The sequence below is a fragment of the Indicator indicator genome, chromosome 21 (assembly GCF_027791375.1).
Source record: "Indicator indicator isolate 239-I01 chromosome 21, UM_Iind_1.1, whole genome shotgun sequence".
Lineage (NCBI taxonomy): Eukaryota > Metazoa > Chordata > Aves > Piciformes > Indicatoridae > Indicator > Indicator indicator.
This window is the reverse complement of record NC_072030.1, coordinates 371,979-392,686: the sequence shown is the minus strand read 5'-3', so window position 1 is coordinate 392,686 and position 20,708 is coordinate 371,979. Positions and strand designations below refer to the sequence as shown.

At 54.3% G+C, this 20,708-nt stretch overlaps 1 protein-coding gene across 1 annotated transcript in view; it reads left to right on the top strand.

Annotated features, from left to right (window-relative positions):
* The window catches only part of LRP5 (LDL receptor related protein 5), a 137,030-nt gene that overhangs the window by 55,449 nt on the left and 60,873 nt on the right, over positions 1 to 20,708 (top strand). Inside the window, exons 5-7 of the mRNA XM_054390312.1 lie at positions 883 to 1,014; positions 10,858 to 11,254; positions 14,274 to 14,445. Coding sequence (XP_054246287.1) covers positions 883 to 1,014; positions 10,858 to 11,254; positions 14,274 to 14,445 — 701 coding nt within the window. The remainder of the gene's footprint in view (positions 1 to 882; positions 1,015 to 10,857; positions 11,255 to 14,273; positions 14,446 to 20,708) is intronic.

The window sequence follows — 20,708 nt, the reverse complement described above, 5'->3', positions numbered from 1 at the left end:
AGTTGGTTGCTCAAGGCCTCATCCATCCTGGCCTTCAACACCTCCAGTTAGGAGGCATCCAAAGCCTCCCTGGGTGACCTGTGCCAGAGTCTCACCACCCTCCCACTCAAGAACTTCTTCCTCAGCTCCACTCTAACCCTGCTCTGCCTCAGCTTCAAACCATTCCCCCTTGGCCTGTCTCCAGACACCCTCAGCAAAAGTCTCTCTGCAGCCTTTCTGCAGGATCCCTTCAGGTCCTGCCAGGCAGCTCTCAGGTCCCCCTGGAGCCTTCTTTTCTCCGGGCTGAACACCCCCAGCTCCCTCAGCCTGTGCTCACAGCAGAGCTGCTCCAGCTCCAGATCATCTTCGTGGCCTCCTCTGGACTCTCTCCAGCAGCTCTGTGTCCTTCTGCTGCTGGGGACAGCAGAGCTGGAGGCAGGATTGGAGGTGAGGTTTCTGCAGAGCCAAGGGTCAGGATCCCCTCTCTTGCTCTGCTGGCCACATTGCACATACTGTTCTGTTTCCCTTCCTCTCATGGAGCTGGCTGCTCTCCCATCCCCATCCTTCAAGCCCTGTTTTCCATTTCCATGGTGCTTAGCACACCTGGCATCCACCAGGCACCTGCTGCAGCAAGCTCTTCACTGTGCCCAGCTTTGGAGTCAGTGACAGAGCTGTGCAGTGAGGTTGTGCTGAGCTGTCAGCTCTGCCAGAACCAGCTCCTGCCTGCATCTCCACTGAGGTGCCCCTGGAAGTAAGATGCTGGGAGGGGAGGGAATCAAGCAGTTTATTTGGTGGTCCCCCTGTCTCTTGTGGCAAGCCTTTGGAGTGTATAATATCTTGGGGAGCAAAGGGAGCTTTTGGGGTTCTAGAAGAATGAAAATGTGCCTCTCTGGTTTCTTGAAGTTCACACTCCCTGTGAGGAGAACAACGGAGGCTGCTCCCACCTCTGCCTGCTGTCTCCACGAGAGCCCTTCTACAGCTGTGCCTGCCCCACTGGTGTGCAGCTGGAGGATGATGGCAGAACGTGCAAAGCAGGTAGGAGCTTCCTCTTCTGCTCTGGCAGTGTTCATCTGGGGTGGGGTTGCCAGGGAAAGGCTGAACCATGAAGAAGGGAGTTGCACACTGCAGTGGCACTCATGAGGAAGGTGGCAGAAATTCTGCACCCAGAGGCTCTGCCAGGCTGCCCAAGGTGGGGATTTGCATGAACTGAAGTCATCACTTGCTTTAGGAGTCTGGGAATTGTAACTGTCTCTGCTGTGCTGTGACTGTGCTGTTTGTTGCCAGTTCTCTGCAGGAATGGAGCAATGTGTGAAGGCCACTGCAGAATAATCTTGTTACAAGCAAGCTGTCGTAGGGCATCTCTGTTGTGACAATGGTCCATGGGCAGACTTCTGCTCCCTCCCATTCCTTGTCCAGCAGTGGTCACTCATCACAGAATCACAGAACTGTTTTGGTTGGAAAAGCCCCTTAGGATCGTCCAGTCCAACCGTTCCCTGACTCTGCCAAGGCTACACACTTTTGTTGTCTTCTCTGCCTTATGCCAGCATCCAAGTGCTTCCCTTTCTCCTCCTATTAATTAACTCCTTGAGTGCAAGAAGCTAACTTCTTGTTTTCTGCACATGGCCTTTGAAGTGATGCTGCATCAGGAGCTACAGATGCACCAGTGCTGCCCAGCTCTCTGTCTTGGTCCCTTTGGGCTTGGGCAGAAGCACAAAGTCAGCTGAGTGTGGCAGCACAAAGTGATAGAATCATTCAGGTTGGAAAACACCCCTGGGGTTATCAAGTCCAAGCACTGACCCTGCTCTACAAGGTTCACCCCTAAACCATATCCCCAAGCACCACATCTAAACAACCTTTAAACACCCCCAGGGATGCTGACTCCAGCACTGCCCTGGGCAGCCTCTTCCAATATTTGAGATCCCTTCCAGGGCAGAAATATTTTCTCATGTCCAGCATGAACCTCCGCTGCTGCAGCTTGCTCCCTCAGCCCCTCCTCTAGCCCAGGGGCTCCAGGCCCTTCTCCAGCCTCACTGCCCTGCTCTGGACAGGCTCCAGCTTCTCAATGTCCTTCCTGCAGGGAGAGCCCAGAGCTGAGCACAGCACTCGAGGTGTGGCTTCCCCAGTGCTGAGCACAAGGGGATGGTCACCTCCTGGCCCTGCTGCCCACCCTGCTTCTGATCCAAGCCAGGAGGCCATCACTTCCATTGCAAACTATTTCTTCTCATGCAGTTTAACCAACTGCTGCTGGTTGCCAGTCCCCTTCTGAACCACCTCACTGGTTAGTGAAGAGAGCCAGCAGGGACTGGCAGGGCCAGGCTGATTGCATGGTTTAGTGGCCATGCTGGTATTGGGTTGATGGTTGGACTTGATGATCTTAAAGGGCTTTTACAACCCAAACACTTGTGTGATTCTCTGATGAAGCTGATCAGCTGCTAATTGGAGCAGCCTCTTTGTGGAAGGGAAGGGTTAGGGAGGTGTTTGTTACTGGGGCTAATTGCTGTAAATCAGCTCTTTCAAGTACTTGAGAAAGCTGCTGCTGCATTGTGTGAAGAACCTGAAATAGCTGCAAGGAGTCTTCTAGCACTTGAAAGGTGCTGGCAGAGAAATCTTGCACATCAGTAGCTGGACTGATTGCATTCTAGCCTTGATTGGAAGGAGCACTCCTGTCTAGTGTATTTGTCAGGAGCAAAATAAGCAAAGCAAAGCTATTTTCCCTCATTCCCTAGAACCCTGACTGCTGCCTGCATGCCTGTCTCATCCCTTGCCCACTGTGGGATTAAAATGCACCTGTGGAAAGCCTCAGTCATTTGGTTGCTTGGGATGCTTTGGATTCATAGAGATATCTTGTCCTTGTGACTGGTGTATGGATACCATAGGGACATGTTATCCAGAGGTTCTGGAGGACTTTTCCCCCACTGCCCCTCTCCCAAATGTGTATCCTGCTTCCTTTGCAGGAATTGTCAATCCCATGTTATGCCCTTGTTAGGCTGAGGTGGAACCCTCTTGTAGGACTTAATAGGATGAGGGACAATGGCTTTGAGCTGGGAGAGGGGAGATTGAGAGAGGAGAGGAGGAAGAAATTCTCTCCAGTGAGGGTGGGGAGAGACTGGCATAGGTTGCCCAGGGAGGCTGTGGCTGCCTCCTGCCTGGTGGTGTTCCAGGCCAGGCTTAGTTGATTAGTTAGGGTTGAGTGATTGGTTGGACTTGATGATCTTGAAGATCTCTTCCAACCTCGTTGATTCTGTGTGATTCTGTGCGATTCTGTGTGATTCTGGATGAGGCCTTGAGCAAGCTGGGCTGGTGGGAGGTGTCCCTGCCCATGGCAGGGGCTTGGTGTGGATGATCTTGAAGGTCCCTTCCAACTCAAACTATCCTGTGAATCTTTGAATCTTAGAGATTGCTGTGGTCCTCCTCTGAGGCAAGGATTTGTGTAACTGGCATCCCCCTCAGTGCCTGTGGCCACCCAAGTTCCCTCACTGCAGCAGTGCCTTCCCTGCAGCCAGCAGGTACCTGCTGAGAGCACCCGGGGGGGTTTGTCCTGCTGATAAGAGCTCTAATGTACAAGGAGTCTGCAGTGGGTCCTGTAAGGTGGAGAATGACCCAGGTGCTAGGCTGTGACAGTGAGGTGTGGTGGGTGAGGAAACAGCATTTCATTGCTGCCCCTGGGAACTACTTACTGCTTACTCCAGACATCCTCTGGAGCTGTTAGCACTGCAGGAAGGAGCTAGGGTGTTAGAAGTAGACTGTTCAGAAGGGCTTGTAGGGCAATGGTTTAGAACTGGAGCAGGGCAGATCAGGCTGGACCTCAGGAGGAACTTGTGCACAGTGAGGCTGGGGAGACACTGGAACAGGCTGCCCAGGGAGGTGCTTGAGGCTCCATCCCTGGAGCCATTCCAGCTCAGGCTGGATGTGTTCCTGGGCAGCCTGCTCTGGTTGGAGGGTGATTGGACTGGATGCCCTTGGAGGCTCCCTTCCCACCCAGTGCAATCTGTGGATGAAAGCATGAGGTTGTTTCTCTCCACAGTAACTTCTGTTCTCCCAAATGAAGAGCACTTCATGCAGTCATAGCATGCAACTGGATAAGAACCATTAGGTATATACTGAAAGGAAGAAACCTGGAGGGGGTGAGGAGCATTCGGGAAGGGCTGCCCTGGCCTGTTCTAGCTCTGTGGTCAGAGGCTTTGCTGGGCTAGGCGGTGAAGCTCTTTTTGGCCTTCAGGTTGATGTAGGTTCCAGGACTCAAATACAGCCTAGTGAGAAATGGTGAGCAGCTCATGCTAAGGGCTCTGTGTCTATGTAGAGGGAGAGGTGACACTCCCCTGTCACAGAATCATAGAAGGGACCTCCAGAGACCATCCAGGCCAACCCCCTGCCAGAGCAGTGTCACTCAGGGCAGGGCACACAGGAACACAGCCAGGTGGGTTTGGAAGATCATCAGAGAAGGAGACTCCACAACCTCTCTGGGCAGCCAGCTCCAGGCCTCTGGCACCCTCACACCAAAGAAGTTTCTACTCATGTTCAGATAGAACCTCCTGTGATTGAGTTTCCATCCATTGCTGCCCATCCTATCCCTGGGTATTACTGAGAGGAGCCTGGCTCCATCCTCCTGCAGCCACCCTTCAGATACTTGTAGGCACTGATAAGGTCTACTCTCAGCCTTCTCTTCTCCAGGGCTCTCACCCATCCCTCCTCACCATGGTGGTTTGAGCTCTGACAGGAGTTCAGGACCTCAAACGATAACAGACTGAGATTCCTCCCCCCGCCCCTCTCCCTTCTCCCAGGGAGAGAGAGAGGAAGAAGTAAATTCGTGAAAGAAATAGTCTGAAATCAGTTTGGAAGTAGAAGTAGTAAATTTTCTTTTTTTACAAAAGAAAAACAAGTATAAAGCAGTAACAGGGAGGGTTCACAGAGGTGAGGAATGAGGGGAAATGGCAAAATATACAAATCCAAGCCTGGATGCCCTTGTATTCTCCTGGATGCCCTTGTGTTCCCCTGGATGCCCTTGTGTTGCCCTGGATGCCCTTGTGTTGCCCTGCATGCCCTTGTGTTGCCCTGGATGTCAGTGGATTCAGCTGGAAGAAAGTAGGCCCCAGCCCCATGGTCAGTGCAGCAGCAGCAGCAGCCATGTTCTTTCGAGCGGACGAGGCAGGAAAGCCAGGGAGCAGCGAGCTGTATGCTCTTTTGATAGGCTGCTGGACAGCAAGGGGGAGTGGAACAGACCACTGTCATCAGGGGACCCCCTTCTCCTGGCACGGGAGGGGCCAAGCCCCCCCGGATTAGGTTTGTTTTGTCCCCCTGGGGCTGGGTTCTTTCAGCCCCTCCAGGGTAGGTGTAACGCAGCACACTCACACAGTGTTCCAGGCCCTTCAGCAGCCTTGGAGCCCTCCATTGAGCTCTCTCAAGCATATCCCTGTTCCTCTTGAACTGGGGAGCCCAGAACTGTGCACAGCATTCCAGATGTGGTCTACCTAGGGCTGAGAGCCTCCCTTGGCCTGCTGGACACTTTTCTTGAAGCACACCAGGAGACCATTGACCTTAGCCACCCACCCACATTGGTGTCCCATCAATAACTCAGTGCTTTTTGGCACTGTTGAGCCTGTGGGTTGGTTTGGGTTTTCTGCTGCAGGACAACCCCAGCCTGGGACTGCCCTGACAAGGATTATGTGTGAATTTTGTTCTCTTGCCTTTACCATGGGCTCCCTACATACACATGGAAAGTTCCCAAGCCCCAGTGGTCACTTGCTGGGTTGCTGCCCTTCAAGCAGTGGGTGGTCAGCTCTGTTTCACTGCCCCAGTGCAGCTCCAGTGAGACTGAGAGGCTCCCTGGCTTTGCAGACCCTAATTTCCAGTTGTTGATAATTTTTTTCTATGCTGTTTACATTGTGTTAGCTCATAACTGGATCTTCTGTGGCTCCATCATACTTGGAACATAATCAGTGAGGCCTGCACTCCAATGCAGAGCTTAGCTGTCAGCCTCAGAGGGGTCCAGGGGCATGGGAAGTAGAAAACAGGACAGCAGAGCAGAGGAACTGGAGTGTGTGTGGGAGTCTCCTGGGGAGTGGGAAACAGCTGCAATTACAAGTCATAGATTCATAGAAAAGGTTGGGTTGGAAGGGAGCTCAAAGCTCATCTAGCCCCAACCCCCTGCCATGGGCAGGGACGCCTCCCACCAGCCTAGCTTGCTCAGGGCCTCATCCAGCCTGGCCTTCAACACCTCCAGGCAGGAGGCAGCCACAGCCTCCCTGAGCAACCTGTGCCAGTCTCTCCCCACCCTCACTGCCAACAATTTCTTCCTCATCTCCACTTCAATCTCCCCTCTCCCAGCTCAAAGCCATTGTCCCTCATCCTGGCACTCCCAGCCGTTGTCCAAAGTCCCTCCCCAGCTCTTCTGGAGCCCCTTCAGGTACTGGAAGCTGCTCTAAGGTTTTCCTGGAGCCTTCTCTTGTCCAGGCTGAACAGCCCCAACTCTCCCAGCCCGGCCTCACAGGGGAGGTTCTCCAACCTCTGATCATCTTGGTGGCCTCCTCTGGACCCTCTGTAGCAGTTCCATATTCTTGTGCAGGGGGGACCAGAACTGGACAGACTCTTTGGTGCTGAGATAGCTGTGCTCAAACAGTTTGCAAGGGGGTTGCCTGCAGCCAAAGTGCTTCTGACACTTGTCAAGAAGTGCTGAGTGCTTTGTTCTTAGGAGAAGAGCTGAAAGGTTTCCCCTTTAGCATTTATCTCATTCCCACCCCCCACCCTCCCTCCAAAACAGTTGGCTGTCAGTAGGCTGAGTCCCTGCCTGCAGATGCATGCACATGGACATGCAGAGAGTTGGGGGAAGAGCCTGACAATGGAGCATTGTTCCACCCTAATTAGCAGCCAGACAAATGGGAAGGGACTAGCATGGGGTTGCTGGCAGGGATTAGCAGAGGCAGCCTCTGCAGGAGCATTTGTTTGGGCTGGGTGAATAAATTGGAGCATTTGTTCCTGTGTTAGAGATGTCTTGTCACCTGTCAGATGTGAAGTGGGCCAAGGGAAGAGTGACAAAGGCTCTTGTCAGGCTGCTGAGCTGAGGGTTTGCTCGGCTGCTGGCTCTGATTGCAGCTAACCTTGCAAACAGCTCAGCTGCCTTTTGCAGCACTCAAGCATGAATTTTTAATCAGCACAAACCAACCAACTCATAGCAAGGTTTGCCTCTGGTGTGGGATGGAACATGGCTGATTGCAGGGTGTGGGAAGAGAGCACCACGTGGCCCAGCAAAGAGAAGCTCTCTTAGCCTGTCCATAGAGGGTTTCTTGAGTGCAAAGGCAGAATGGAGTCTCCAGGGAAGGAGGAAGACTCCCCTGAGAAAAGTTTATTTTGTTCTCTGTTCTCTTGAGGGCTTTTAAATGCAGATATTGTTCTGCACCTTAACCAGAGCAGTGCATCAGATTTTCAGACTCACAGAGGGCCAGCTTGGAACAGACCCCAAAGATCATCAGGTCCAACTTTGCTAGGTGATGGTGGAGTTGGAATCAGCTGGCCCAGCACCCTGGCAAGCTGAGTCTGCAAACTGTTCAGTGTAGGGGAATCTAGTGCTGCCCTTGGGGGATGACTCAGAATGACGGAACATTGGGAGTTGGAAGGGACCTCTGAAGCTCATCCAGTCCAACCACTGCCAGAGCAGGGCACCCAGGGCAGGGCACACAGAACACATCCAGGGGCGGTTGGAAAGTCTCCAGAGAAGGAGACTCCACAACCTCTCTGGGCAGTCTGCTCCAGGCTCTGGCACCCTCACAGGGACAAAGTTTTCCCTCCTGTTCCTGTGGCACCTCCTTTGCTCCAGCTCACCCCCAGTGCCCCTTGTGCTGTCCTTGGCCATCTCTGAGCAGAGCCTGGCTTCAGCCCTGCACATCTTTATCCCCAGCCATGAGGTCATCCTCAGGCTCCTCTGCTCCCAGCTCCAAGCCTGAGTGTCCTCAGCCTGGCCTCACAGGAGATGTTCCACTGCCTGCAGCAGCTCTGTGGGTCTGGGATGGACTCTCTCAAGCAGTTCCCTGAGGTCCTTCTGGTACTGAGGTACTCAGGATATTTTATGGATATTAGGCCTACTAAAAAGTTCTGGGGATGGTCTACAGAAAGCTGTTGCTGAATAAAGAAAAGAGGGAGAGAAAAATGGAAACATCAAACAACAATTTGGACTCAAGTTTTAAAACTTTCCAATGGAAATATTACAGAGACAGAGCTTCTCCTGGTTTCATACTTTGTGGTTTACAAAGAGGACTCTACAGGAACTTCTGCTGAAGGGTTTGGTTGCTGCAGTTGTGATGCTGGAGGAGCTTGTGTTCCCTGCTCCCCCCAGCAAGGCTTTTGGTCATTGTCTGGGCCCTCACTGCAGGAAGGACACTGAGGGGCTGGAGCCTGTCCAGAGCAGGGCAGTGAGGCTGGAGAAAGGCCTGGAGCCCCTGGGCTAGAGGAGGGGCTGAGGGAGCTGGGGGTGTTCAGGCTGCAGAAGAGGAGGCTGAGGGAGACCTCATTGCTCTCTGCAGCTCCCTGAAGGTAGATTGGAGCGAGGAGGGGACAGCCTCTGCTCCTTGGGGACAAGGGACAGGAGCAGAGGAAATGGCTCCAAGCTGCAGGAGGGGAGGTTCAGGCTGGGCATGAGGAAATATTTGTGCCCTGGAAGGGATCTGAGACATTGGAAGAGGCTGCCCAGGGCAGTGCTGGAGTCAGCATCCCTGGGGGTGTTCCAGCAGCTGTGGGCCTGGTGCTTAGGCCATGGTTTGGTGCTGTCTGCAGTGCTGGGTCAAGGGCTGGGCTGGATGAGCTTGGAGGCCTCTGCCAACCAGATGGATTCTGTGATTCTGTGATTCTGTCTGTGCTGTGCCCATGCTGTAGCAGTTAGCAGTTCTGCTGGCAGTCTCTTTGTCCTGTGGTTACAGAAGTGCCTGTGGTGAGAGAGGGTTTTGAAGATGAATTTAATTAAGCAAATCCCCAAGCACCTCAGCCCTGGGTAGGCAGCTGGCTGTGATCCAGCAGGGAAGCTCAGGGTAGCTGGGATCACACTGGGCAAGTCCCAGCATAACCTTTCTGGAGCCTGGAGAAGATCACTACCAATGTTAATGATCCAAACACCTCTGATATTCAGGTAAACCCCAGGAGCCAGCCCTGTGTGGTTGGCCAGGAAAGAGCCAGTGGCAGCTCCTCACCTCTCAGTGCTGTGCTCACAGCCTGCTGCCAACTCTTCTTTCTATATCAGAAAGTTGTTTATTGACCCAAATCTGCTTTTAACCAACACTGTGCTGTTATAAACCCCAGGATGCTGGCACATGCTGGTAGGGATCTCTTACCAACTTCCAAGGGGATGGGGGGAGGTAGTGGGGTGCACCTGGGTAACATTTCCTCTGTTCACCTGTTTGTAATGTCCAGGGTGGAGGCATGTGTTTGGTAAGAGTCCTGTGGTGTAATGTTTGAGTAAATAAGGACATCAAGGGACTGGAGCAGCTCCAGGGAAGGGCAATCAAGCTGGGGAAGGGTCTGGAGAACAGGGCTAGGGAGGAACAGCTGAGGGACCTGGGGGTGTTCAGTGTGGTGCAGAGGAGGTTGAGGGGAGACCTCATTGTTCTCTACAGCTCCTGAGAGGAGACTGCAGCCAGGGGGGGTTGGGCTCTGCTCCCTAGTCTCAGGTGAGAGAAGGAGAGTAACTGGCCTGAAATTGTGCCAGGGGAGGGTTAGGTTGGAGAGAAGGAAAAATTTCTTTGGTGCAAGAGTGGTCAGGAATTGGCAGAGGCTGCCCAGGGAGGTGGTGGAGTCCCCATGCCTGGAGGTGTTCCAGAAATGAGTGGCCATGGCACCTGGGGCCATGGTGAGGTTGGGCTGCTGGCTGAACTCAATGGTCTCAGAGGTCTCTTCCAACTGAAACAATTCTGTGTTTCAAAGATCCTCCCATTCTGCTTAGTTGGTTCTCTCTATAATGTCTTGATAGGAAGTGTTTTCTGATCCCAAGATGTCAGCTGAGCCCCAAGAGTTCTCCTCCTGGGGTAATCCTGGCTGTGCAGGGTGAGGACAGCAGCACAGACTAAGGGCTGCTTTCCTGCCCATGTCGCTTTTTAAACAGCAGCTCGGGAAGTGCCCTGCTCTGGATGCATCCTGGAGCTGGTAGAGAGGCTGCCAGCAGCACCTTGCCTCCTGCTGTTCGCACTGTCTGGAATTTATCTTTCCAGGATGTTTTGTAGGAATACGAAAACTGCTGGAGTGAGTCCAGAGGAGGCCACAAAGCTGATCCAAGGGCTGGAGCAGCTCTGCTGTGAGCACAGGCTGAGGGAGCTGGGGGTGTTCAGCCTGCAGAGGATAAGGCTCCAGGGGGACCTTAGAGCTGCCTGGCAGGACCTCAAGGGATCCTGCAGGAAGGCTGCAGAGAGACTTTTGCTGAGGGTGTCTGGAGCCAGGCCAAGGGGGAATGGTTTGAAGCTGAGGCAGAGCAGGGTTGGACTGGAGCTGAGGAAGAAATTCTTCAGTGGCGAGACTCTGGCACAGGTTGCCCAGGGAGGCTGTGGCTGCCTCCTGCCTGGAGGTGTTGAAGGCCAGGCTGGATGAGGCCTTGAGCAGCTGAGTCTAGTTGAGAGGTGTCCCTGCCCCTGGCAGTGATGTTGGACTAGATGATCTCTGAGGTCCCTTCCAGCCCAACCCATTCTGTGATCCCTACGAGTTTAGGGGGGCAGAAGGATGATGTTGTGCATCATTGTGCAGTGAGTGCCAGCACAGGCAGCTAGCTGAGAGGATGTGGTCAGCAGTGAGCCCCGCTCGGGGACGCCTGCACTTCAGTTCAGTTTGCTGTGCTGTGGGGGGCAGTGGCAGGGCAGGACAGGGCCAGCACCCGCACCACAGGTGGCACAGGAAGGGCTCTCTCTGCAGGCGCTGAGGAGGTGCTGCTGCTCGCCAGGAGGACAGACCTGAGGAGGATCTCCCTGGACATGCCGGACTTCACGGACATCATCCTGCAGATCGACAACATCCGGCACGCCATCGCCATTGACTACGACCCCGCCGAGGGCTTCCTCTACTGGACGGACGACGACGTGCGTGCCATCCGCCGGGCACGGCTCGACGGCTCCGCCGCACAGACCCTGGTGACCACCGAGATCAACCACCCCGACGGCATCGCCGTGGACTGGGTGGCCAGAAACCTGTACTGGACCGACACCGGCACCGACCGCATCGAGGTGACACGGCTGAATGGCAGCGCCAGGAGGGTCCTCATCTCCGACAGCTTGGATGAGCCACGAGCCATCGTCCTCAACCCCCTCATGGGGTGAGTGTGGCAGTCCTGGGACCACTGGGCAGCCAGCCTGGCATCTCCTGAAGCTGGAAAGCTGCAGAGGGCAAGGGGATCAAATGCCTTCAGTGGGAAGAGCCCTCTGAGATCATCCAGGCCAACGAGCAACCCAACCCCACCGTGGCCACCAAATCATGGCCCCAGGTGCCATGGCCACTCATTTCTGGAACACCTCCAGGCATGGGGACTCCACCACCTCCCTGGGCAGCCTCTGCCAATTCCTGACCACTCTTGCAGCAAAGAAATTTCTCCTCCTTTTCAACCTAACCTTCCCCTGGCACAATTTCAGGCCAGTTCCTCTCCTTCCATCACCTGAGACTAGGGAGCAGAGCCCAACCCCCACCTCCTTGCAGCCTCCTCTCAGGAGCTGTAGAGAGCAATGAGGTCTCCCTCAACCTCCTCTGCACCACACTGAACACCCCCAGGTCCCTCAGCTGCTCCTCCCCAGCCCTGTTCTCCAGACCCTTTCCCAGCTTGGTTGCCCTTCTCTGGATCTGCTCCAGCTCCTCAATGTCCTTTTTGGAGTGAGAGGCCCAAAACTGAACCCAGCACTCAAGGTGTGGCCCCAACAGTGCCCAGTCCAGGGGCATCTTCCCTGCCCTGCTTTTGCTGCCCATACCATTGCTGCTCCAGGCCAGGCTGCTGGTGCCCTTCTTGCCCACCTGGGCACTTCTGGCTCATCCTCATCTGCTGCCAACCCACACCCCCAGGGCCTTCTCTCTCCTGGGCAGTTTTCAGCCACTCTGCCCCCAGGCTGGAGCCTTCCTGGGATTGTTGTGACCCAAGGGCAGGACCCAGCCTTTGGCCTTGTTGAACCTCATACAGCTGACCTCAGCCTGGCCAGGTCCCTCAGCAGAGCCTTCCTTACCTCCAGCAGCTCAACACTGACACCCAGTTTAGTGTCACCTGTATACTGGCTGAGGCTGCCTCAATCCCCTCACCCAGATCAGTGATAAAGACATTAAAGAGAACTGGCCTAGCACTGAGCCCTGGGGAGCACCACTGGTGACTAAGCACCACCTGCACTTTCCTCCCTTCCCCACCACTTTGTGCCCATCCAGCCAAGTCCCTAACCCAGCCAGGCCTCCACTCAGCCAAGCCAAGGGCAGCCAGCTTCTCCAGGAGGATGCTGTGAGCTGTCCAAGACTTTAGTGCAGTCCAGATGAACACCACCCCCAGCTTGTCCCTTAGCCCCTGACAGTCCCCAGCCCAGGCTGGCCAGGCAGGACCTGCCCCTCATGCCCCCTGGGCCTGCTCCCCTGGCTGCCCTGCACATGCTGCATGGTGACCCTGCAGGGGAGCTGCTCCAGGACCTTCCCCAGCACCAAGGCCAGGCTCACAGCTGTGTACTTCCCCTGTCCTCCCTTCCAGCCCTTCTTGTCCATGGGGGGCAGTTTGCCATCTCCACTCAGCTGGGACCTCTCCACTCAGCCAGGGCTGCTGGGAAAGGCTGGGAAGGGGCTTGGTGAGCACCTCCAGCAGCTCCCTCAACACCCTTGGATATTTCCCTTCCAGCCCCAGAGCCTTGTGTGTATCTTGAGTGGTGCTGCAGGTCACAACCACCTCCTCTGAGACTGTGGGGGCTTCATTCTGCTCCCTATCCCCATCCTCCAGCGCAGGGGGCTGGGTACCCAGTGAGCAACTGGCCTGGCTGCTAAAGGCAGAGGCAGGGAAGATGCTGAGTCCCTCAGCCTTGTCCTCACCCTTGGCCACCCTGTTCCCCTGCCCCCAACAAAGGTCAGAGAGTCCACTCAGCCTTCCTGCTGTCGCCAGTGGCTTTGTAGCAGCGTTTCCTGTTCTGAAGAGCTGAACCCAGATTCAAGTCCAGCTAGGCCTTGGCCCTTCTCATTTTCTCCCTGCACAGCCTCACAACAGCCTCATTGTCCTCCTGAATGTCCTGCCCCTTCTCCCAACGACCCCAGACTCCTATTGTGCCCCAGCAGCACCCAAAGCTCTCTGCTCAGCCAGGCCCCTTCCCCCTGGCTCACTTTGGGCACATGTGCACAGCCTGTTCCTGTGCCCTTAGGACTTCCCTCTGACCAGTGTGCAGCCTTCCTGCACTCCTTGCTCCTCAGGGCTGCCTCGCAAGGGACTCTGTCCACCAGCCTCTGAAACAGGCCCAAGTCTGCCTGCTGGCAGTCCCAAGAAGTGAACACTCTACCATCTCCTGATTGCTGTGCCCAGGGTGGCCTCTCACCTCTACACCCACCAGCAGTCCCTCTCTGTTCACAAGCAGCAGGTCCAGCAGGCACTGTCCCTGCTGGCTCCCCCTCCAGTTGGCTCAGCAAGTTCTCCTCCACACACTGCAGGAACCTGCTGGCCTGTTCACTGTGTGGTATTCCTGTCAGATGTCAGGGAAGTCAGGTAGCCATCACGAGACTCCTCCTGGCTGCCTCTATATTCCATCTGCCTCATGATCCTGCTTGGGAACAGACTCCCACCAGGACATCTGCCTTGTTGGCCTGCCCCTGAGCCTTACCCATAAACCCTGCTGCCACCATCATCAATCTCAGTACAGACACTGCAGGCAGAACACTGCCTGGCCCTTGCTTCATCCCCTGAATTCTGAGTGTAGAGAAGATGACAGCTCAGGAGAATGTTCTGCACTGACCCTGCACCTCCTGTGTGCACACCGGAGGTGCTCAAGGCCAGGTGGATGAGGCCTTGAGCAACCTGGCCTAGTGGGAGATGTCCATTGGCCATCCCTGGAGATACTGAAGGTGAAGCTGGACAGGGCTCTGGGCAACCTGATCTAGTGGAGGATGTCCCTGCTGCCTGCAGGGGGTTGGACTGGATGAGCTTTGTGTGTCCCTTCCAGCCCAGACTGTTCTGTGACTCTGTGGTTCTCTGATTCTATGTAATGCTCCAACTTCCTGTTCTCATCACTGATCACAGTTCAGGCTGGCTTGGTGGTGCAGCTGGGGCAGGAGAAGGGAAGCTCTTTGCAAAGCAGGACAGCTGGTGACACTTTGTTTTGCCTTCCCTCTTTTGACAGCTACATGTACTGGACAGACTGGGGTGAGAGCCCGAAGATAGAGTGTGCTTACCTGGATGGCTCAGAGAGGAGGGTTCTGGTCAACACCTCCCTGGGCTGGCCCAATGGCCTGGCACTGGATCTGGAGAAGCAGAAGCTTTACTGGGGGGATGCCAAGACAGACAAAATCGAGGTGAGTATCAGAGCCACATGTGGGAGCATCCTTGGGAAGCAAGTGCTGCTCCCAGGGACTTGTGTCTTGGCTTAACCAGCTGGGGAGGACTCAGGGGTTTCGTTAATGTTATATTTACAGGATACTGGAGAAGGAAAGAGAAATGGGCATTGGTTCAGAGAACCTGGGCAAGCAGTGCTGTGTTTGTTGTGTCTGCACTGACACAAGTGACATTTCAATGCTTGAAGTCTCAGGTTTTATCTCAGGCTTTGGCAACAAATGGGCCACCCCCAGATACAACCTCTTCCAAAGGAGCTTTGACTTGTGTGTGGTGCTGTGAGCTGGCATCTAAAGTGGCTCCATGACAGAGACTTGATGCATGGTTCATGTACAGAACAAGGTGGATGGCCCTAGAGAGGCAGATTTCAACACCACTGGTGATGTGGTGCCCAACTGTGTGGGCAAGAAGGGATTTTCCATGTGCTGCTGCTGTGAAAACACTACAGCAGGGGACATCCTGGTCACAGTGTTGTGAAAACCTGTGTGACAATCTCTAGTTGTCTGAATGTCTGATGGGACAGGGGCCAGAGGGGGCCAAGGAGATGATCAGAGGGCTGGAGAACCTCCCCTGTGGGGACAGGCTGGGAGAGTTGGGGCTGTTCAGCCTGGACAAGAGAAGGCTCCAGAGAGACCTCAGAGCAGCCTTCCAGTACCTGAAGGGGCTCCAGGAGAGCTGGGGAGGGACTTTGGACAAGGGCTGGCAGTGCCAGGACAAGGAACAATGGCTTTGAGCTGGGAGAGGGGAGATTGAGAGTGGAGAGGAGGAAGAAATTGTTGGCAGTGAGGGTGGGGAGAGACTGGCACAGGTTGCCCAGGGAGGCTGTGGCTGCCTCCCTGCCTGGAGGTGTTGCAGGCCAGGCTGGATGAGGCCCTGAGCAAGCTGTGCTGGTGGGAGGTGTCCCTGCCCATGGCAGGGGGTTGGAGTAGTTGATCTCTGAGGTCCCTTCCAAGCCAACCCATTCTGTGAGTCTGTGAAACACTGAGTGATTTCCCTTGCTTTAAGAAGAGTTCTCTTGACACCAGCTGCCCCTGTTGCCTGTAGCTCAAATGCCAGACAGAGCTGGAGAAATGATCCTCTTGCTTGGTGGAAGTGCTGCCAGGAGGAGGCTGTTGAAGTGTCTTTGGGGACTCATTTCTTGCAGTTTAACATACATCCCAAGCAGGCATCTGTACTGATCTCCTCTGGGCACCGATGGCTGTGGCAGGGAGGCCTGGGATGTTTCAAGACAACCTCCTGGAGCAGATGCCTTGCTCCCCATTGTTTTTCCTCTGAATCCCATGATTAAACCTTCATCTAAAAGCATAATTGTGCAGAGGGGAAACTGCTCCTGGGTATCTCTGCAGAGAAGGGAGGCCCAGAGTAGTTTTCTTGGATTAGAAGGTGATAAATAACTGAAAGAGGTGGAGGGAAGTTTTGGGGCAAGGTGTTTTGGGTCTCATGCACCTGTGATGGTGAGATTGTGAGACTCCCAGGAACTCTTTAGTCAGTTATTATAGGACAGCATTCAGCTGAGAGGAAATTTGGCTGGGTAATGTTGTGATGTAGAGGGGCACGTGGCTTTTGTGTCACCTAGGGACACCTCCCAGCTGTTCAGGATGGTGCCAGCCAGAGGGACTTGGACAGGCTGCAGAAACTGCTTTGTTGTGTGGGTGACAGAGCCCTGGAGTAGGCTGCCAGAGAGGTTGTGGAGTCTCCTTCTCTGGAGAGCTTCAAAACCAGTGTGGATGTGTCCCTGTGTGCCCTGCCCTGGGTGCCCCTGCTCTGGCAGGAGGTTGGACTGGATGATCTCCAGAGGTCCCTTCCAACCCCTCCCATTCTCTTATTCTGTGTTACCTGAAGGTTTTACCCTCAGGAGCAGAGCCAGCAGGACTGTTTGCTAGCCCCAGAAATGTAACTTCTGTGTTTGGCTGTAGCCAAGTACTGGGCCTGATGGCTCAGAGAGAGGTGCTGCCCCCCTTGCCTTTCAGCCTGCAGGACAGGCAGCATTGCAGATGCTTCCCTCCAGCTGGGGCCAGGGCTGTGCACTGCCAGGCTGTTTGCTTTGGCAGCAGTGGTTGAACCATCAGAGAAGTCAAAGTAAGGGCTCCTTCTGCCCTCAGTTTTCATTTTGCTTCTCCTCCTGCCTCTCTGTGGTTCTCTTCTGATTGCAAGAATAGAGGGCAGTGGGAGGTTCTCTGGCTTATGCAGCCAGACAGGGCTTGTGCTGTGATCTGTGTGCAGTGCATTGTGACATCTGCAGATGCTTTGATTCCTGCCTGTTGTGCAACCCCAGGTAATGGTCAGCACAGAGAGTGATCTCCATGCCCCTAGTGATGGATTCCACATCTTCTCAGATGAAAACAGATGGCAATATTCTCAACTTGAGTCTTCTCCCCTCCTTTTTTATGCTACCACAAACAGCCTCCTTCTGATGCACCACTGACAGTTACCTGAACAGCTCCTTGGGACCTTCTTGGGAACAGGCTCAGGGAACTTTTCAGTAGGTCTAAAATCCCTGAACTATCCTGGGCCCCTCAGGGACCTTGGGGAACTGCTTGAGAAAGTCCAGCACAGAGCCACAGAGCTGCTGCAGGCAGTGGAACATCTCCTGTGAGGCCAGGCTGAGGGCCCTGGGGCTGGTTAGTCTGGAGAAGAGAAGGCTGAGAGGAGACCTTATCAATGTCTATAAACATCTAAGAGGTAGGATTCAAGCAGAAGGGGCCAGGCTCTGTTCAATGTTGAACTGTGACAGGACAAGAGGCAATGGACACAAACTGGAACCCAGGAGGTTCCACCTCAACATGAGGAGCAATTTCTTTGGTGTGAGGGTGCTGGAGGCTGCCCAGAGAGGTTGTGGAGTCTCCTGCTCTGGAGAGCTTCCAGACCCACCTGGCTGTGTTCCTGTGTGCCCTGCCCTGGGTGACCCTGCTGGAGCATGGGGGTTGGATTGTATGACTTCTGGGGGTCCCTTCCAACCCTGAGCCTACTGTGATACAGTGGGGAAGAATCCAGCATTTGCCTGCAGCCCTGGGCTGGGCTGTGCTGTGCTGGGGTTTGTTGTGGCCCATCCTGGCCTGTCAGGGGTTCAAATGTGCCATCTTATGAGAACTGGGTGCCAGATGGCTGTTGCCTGCTGTCCATTACTGAACACATTTTCAGTTTCCATTGTGGAGGATTTACCAGAGATGTTTGGCTGGAGCAGCTCTGCTGTGAGCACAGGCTGAGGGAGCTGGTGGTGTGCAGCCTGGAGAAGAGAAGACTCCAGAGGGACCTCAGAGCTGCCTGCCAGGACCTGAAGGGATTCTGCAGGAAGGCTGCAGAGAGACTTTTGGTGAGGTTGTCTGGAGACAGGCCATGGGGGAATGGTTTGAAGCTGAGAGGGAGTGGTCAGGCATAGGAACAGGCAACCCAGGGAGGTGGTGGAGTCCCCATCCCTGGTGGTGTTCAGGAAGTTGAAGGTGTGGTGCTCCAGTCTGTGGTTCAGTGCTCATGGCAGTTGGGTTACAGTTGGACTTGATGTTCTAAAAGGACTTTTCCAAGCTTAAATGATTCTAAGTAGTGTCAAGACTGATCCCAGGTCAAGTGAGAGGTGACCCTGCAGGATGGTCAGTAGCTGGTGGATGAGAGCTGCTTTCATCACTTAGCCCGCCTTCAGCTCCTGTCCTGTCCTGTTTTCTATATAGAAAACTCAAGGCTGACCACACCTGTGCATCTTTGTGCATCTCTGCTTGCTGCTCTGCTCTCTGCCAGTGTGGGTCTGCATCAGTCACCTGGCTTTACCTGGGCTGCCTCACAGAGGAAGCTCTCCAGCAGGCTCTGAACTTTCTATAGCTTGGAAATCTGATAAGCTGAAGACATTTTTCCTGTTTGCTGCAGCTTGGCTTTGAAATGTCCTCTGAATGTCTCTGGTTTGGGGGTTTTGTTGGGTCGGTTTGGGGGTGGGTTTGTTTCTTTTTGGTCACGCATTTTGTTCTGTCTTTGGCTTCTCTCTTCCACAACTGGAAATGCTGCAGAGCTGCTGAGGGCACCAAGCAGAGCCTGTTACCAGGAGGGCATTTTCCTGTGTGTGTCCAACTGTCCAGGGGGAGAGCAGCACTTATCCCTTCCTGCCCAACTCCCTCCAGCTGCAGCTTTTACCCCTTCCTGCCCAACTCTTTCCAGCTTGCAGCATGCAGCTGCAGCACAAAGGGCCCAGTCACTTCCCTACCACTTTGCATCCTGAAGCAGCCATTTGACAAGGCTTGTCAGAATTTGGTGTGATAGGATCCTGTGGGTCTTGGGCTGCAAGTCTGGCACCCTGTGGGAAGATTGTTCCCAGCTTTTAAATGGTTATTCCTTTAATTGAGCTTGGCCAAGGTGGAGTGCAGAGCAGAGTTGTAGGTGTGCCTGCTGAAGCCCTCCTGTGCTTGTCCTGCTAGTGAGGGTCATGGATTAATGCAGCTGAGCTCTGGGGTTTGCTGGCAGAGAAAAGGTACTTTCCAGGAACAAACAGCAGATTAATAAAGGATTACAGAGTTCCAGCAGAGAGAGAAGCAAAGAGCCAATGGCACCCATGTGTAGAATTTCCTCATTTCCCTTCACAAGTGCTTTGTGGTTAGCCAGGTTTTCCTGCCTCAGCTTCTGCTCCCACTGCCCGAGGTGTGATTGCATAATGAGCAATTAGTGAATTCTCAGGTGCCTGCTCTGTGTGCACTCCACTGAAGTTTGTGCAATACTCCTGCAATAAATGTTCTGCTGGCAGCTTCCCCTCTTCCCTCCCCCCCTTCCCTTCTGCTGACAAATGTCCTTCCTTTGGCTCGGAGGAGCCCCAGCCTTCTGTGCAGGAACTCTTGGCAGGGCTGCAGGGTGTTTAAGCCTGCAGTGTAAGTCAGCAGCAGATGACAATCTTGGAGCTCACTGAGATGCCTTCCCAACATGCAAGTCCTGTGGGGTGTCCCTGAGGTTTAAGGAAAGTGTCCTCATGGGGAGTTTGCTGCTCACTGCATGCAGTGAGTCTCATGCAGTGAGAAAGGACATTTGGAGCGCTTGGCTGCTCTGCTGTGGACAGGGTTTGCAGAGGACAGCACGGCTGGGCTGGCAGATTAACACCTGGGGTAATCTAGGGCTGCTTTGCTAAAAGAGTCCCAGGGTCCTTCACAGCTTGCACTTGGTTTGGCCTAGACACTGCAGTATTCAATGTACATATTTGGGGAGACCTCACCTGCAGGGCTGTGTCCAACTGTGGGACAAAACAAAAAGGACATGGACCTGCTGGAGAGGGTCCAGAGGAGGCCACAAAGATGATCAGAGGCTGGAGAACCTCCCCTGTGGGCACAGGCTGGGAGAGTCGGGGCTGTGCAGCCTGGAGAAAAAAAGGCTCCAGGGAGACCTCAGAGCTGCATTTCAATCTCTGCAGGGGACCTGCAGGCAGGCTGGGGAGGGACTGTTCAGAAGGGGCTGTGGGGATAGGCCCAGGGGCAATGGTTTGGAACTGGAGCAGGGCAGAGTTAGGTTGGAGCTCAGGAGGAAGTTGTGCACAGTGAGGCTGGGGAGACACTGGCACAGGCTGCCCAGGGAGGTGCTTGAGGCTCCATCCCTGGAGCCATTGCAGCTCAGTCTGGATGTGTCCCTGGGCAGCCTGCTCTGGCTGGAGCTGTCCCTGCTGCCTGCAGGGGCTGGGACAGGATGCCCTTGGAGGCTCCCTTCCAGCCCTATGCAGTCCCTGACTCTGTGAACGTTCTGCCCTAGCAGACACAACTTTGTGTGTGTCTCTGCACTCTCATTTTGTCAGGTGAGGGATAAAAAGATTGCATGGTGTCATAAAGTGCTGGGGAGATACTCTGGGCTGATTTATTGAAAATGGCAAATTACAGAGAGAAAAACTAATTTCTGCCACATGCTAATTAGATCTGAAAAGCTCCAAGCCTCATTTTTCTCTAAGTGTATTTCAGAGGGCCTATTTTGAGTTTATATTGATGGAAATGCTTCCCACACTGCATATTTGTGTTAAGAGATGAGAACAGAGATGGTTATAGAAGTAAGCATTACAGCAGCTCCTGGAACTCAAGAGCAGATCACAAGTCTCAGATGCTGAGCAACTGCCCAGGAGCCAGCAGTGCCCTCCTGCAGCCCAGCAGGCAGCTGTGTGCTGGGCTGCAGCCAGAGGAGTGTGGGCAGCATGGCAGGAGAGGGGATTCTGCCCCTGGGCTCTGCTCTGCTGCAGGTCCCTGTCTCTGTTGTGCTGGGGCCCAGAGCTGGGGCACAG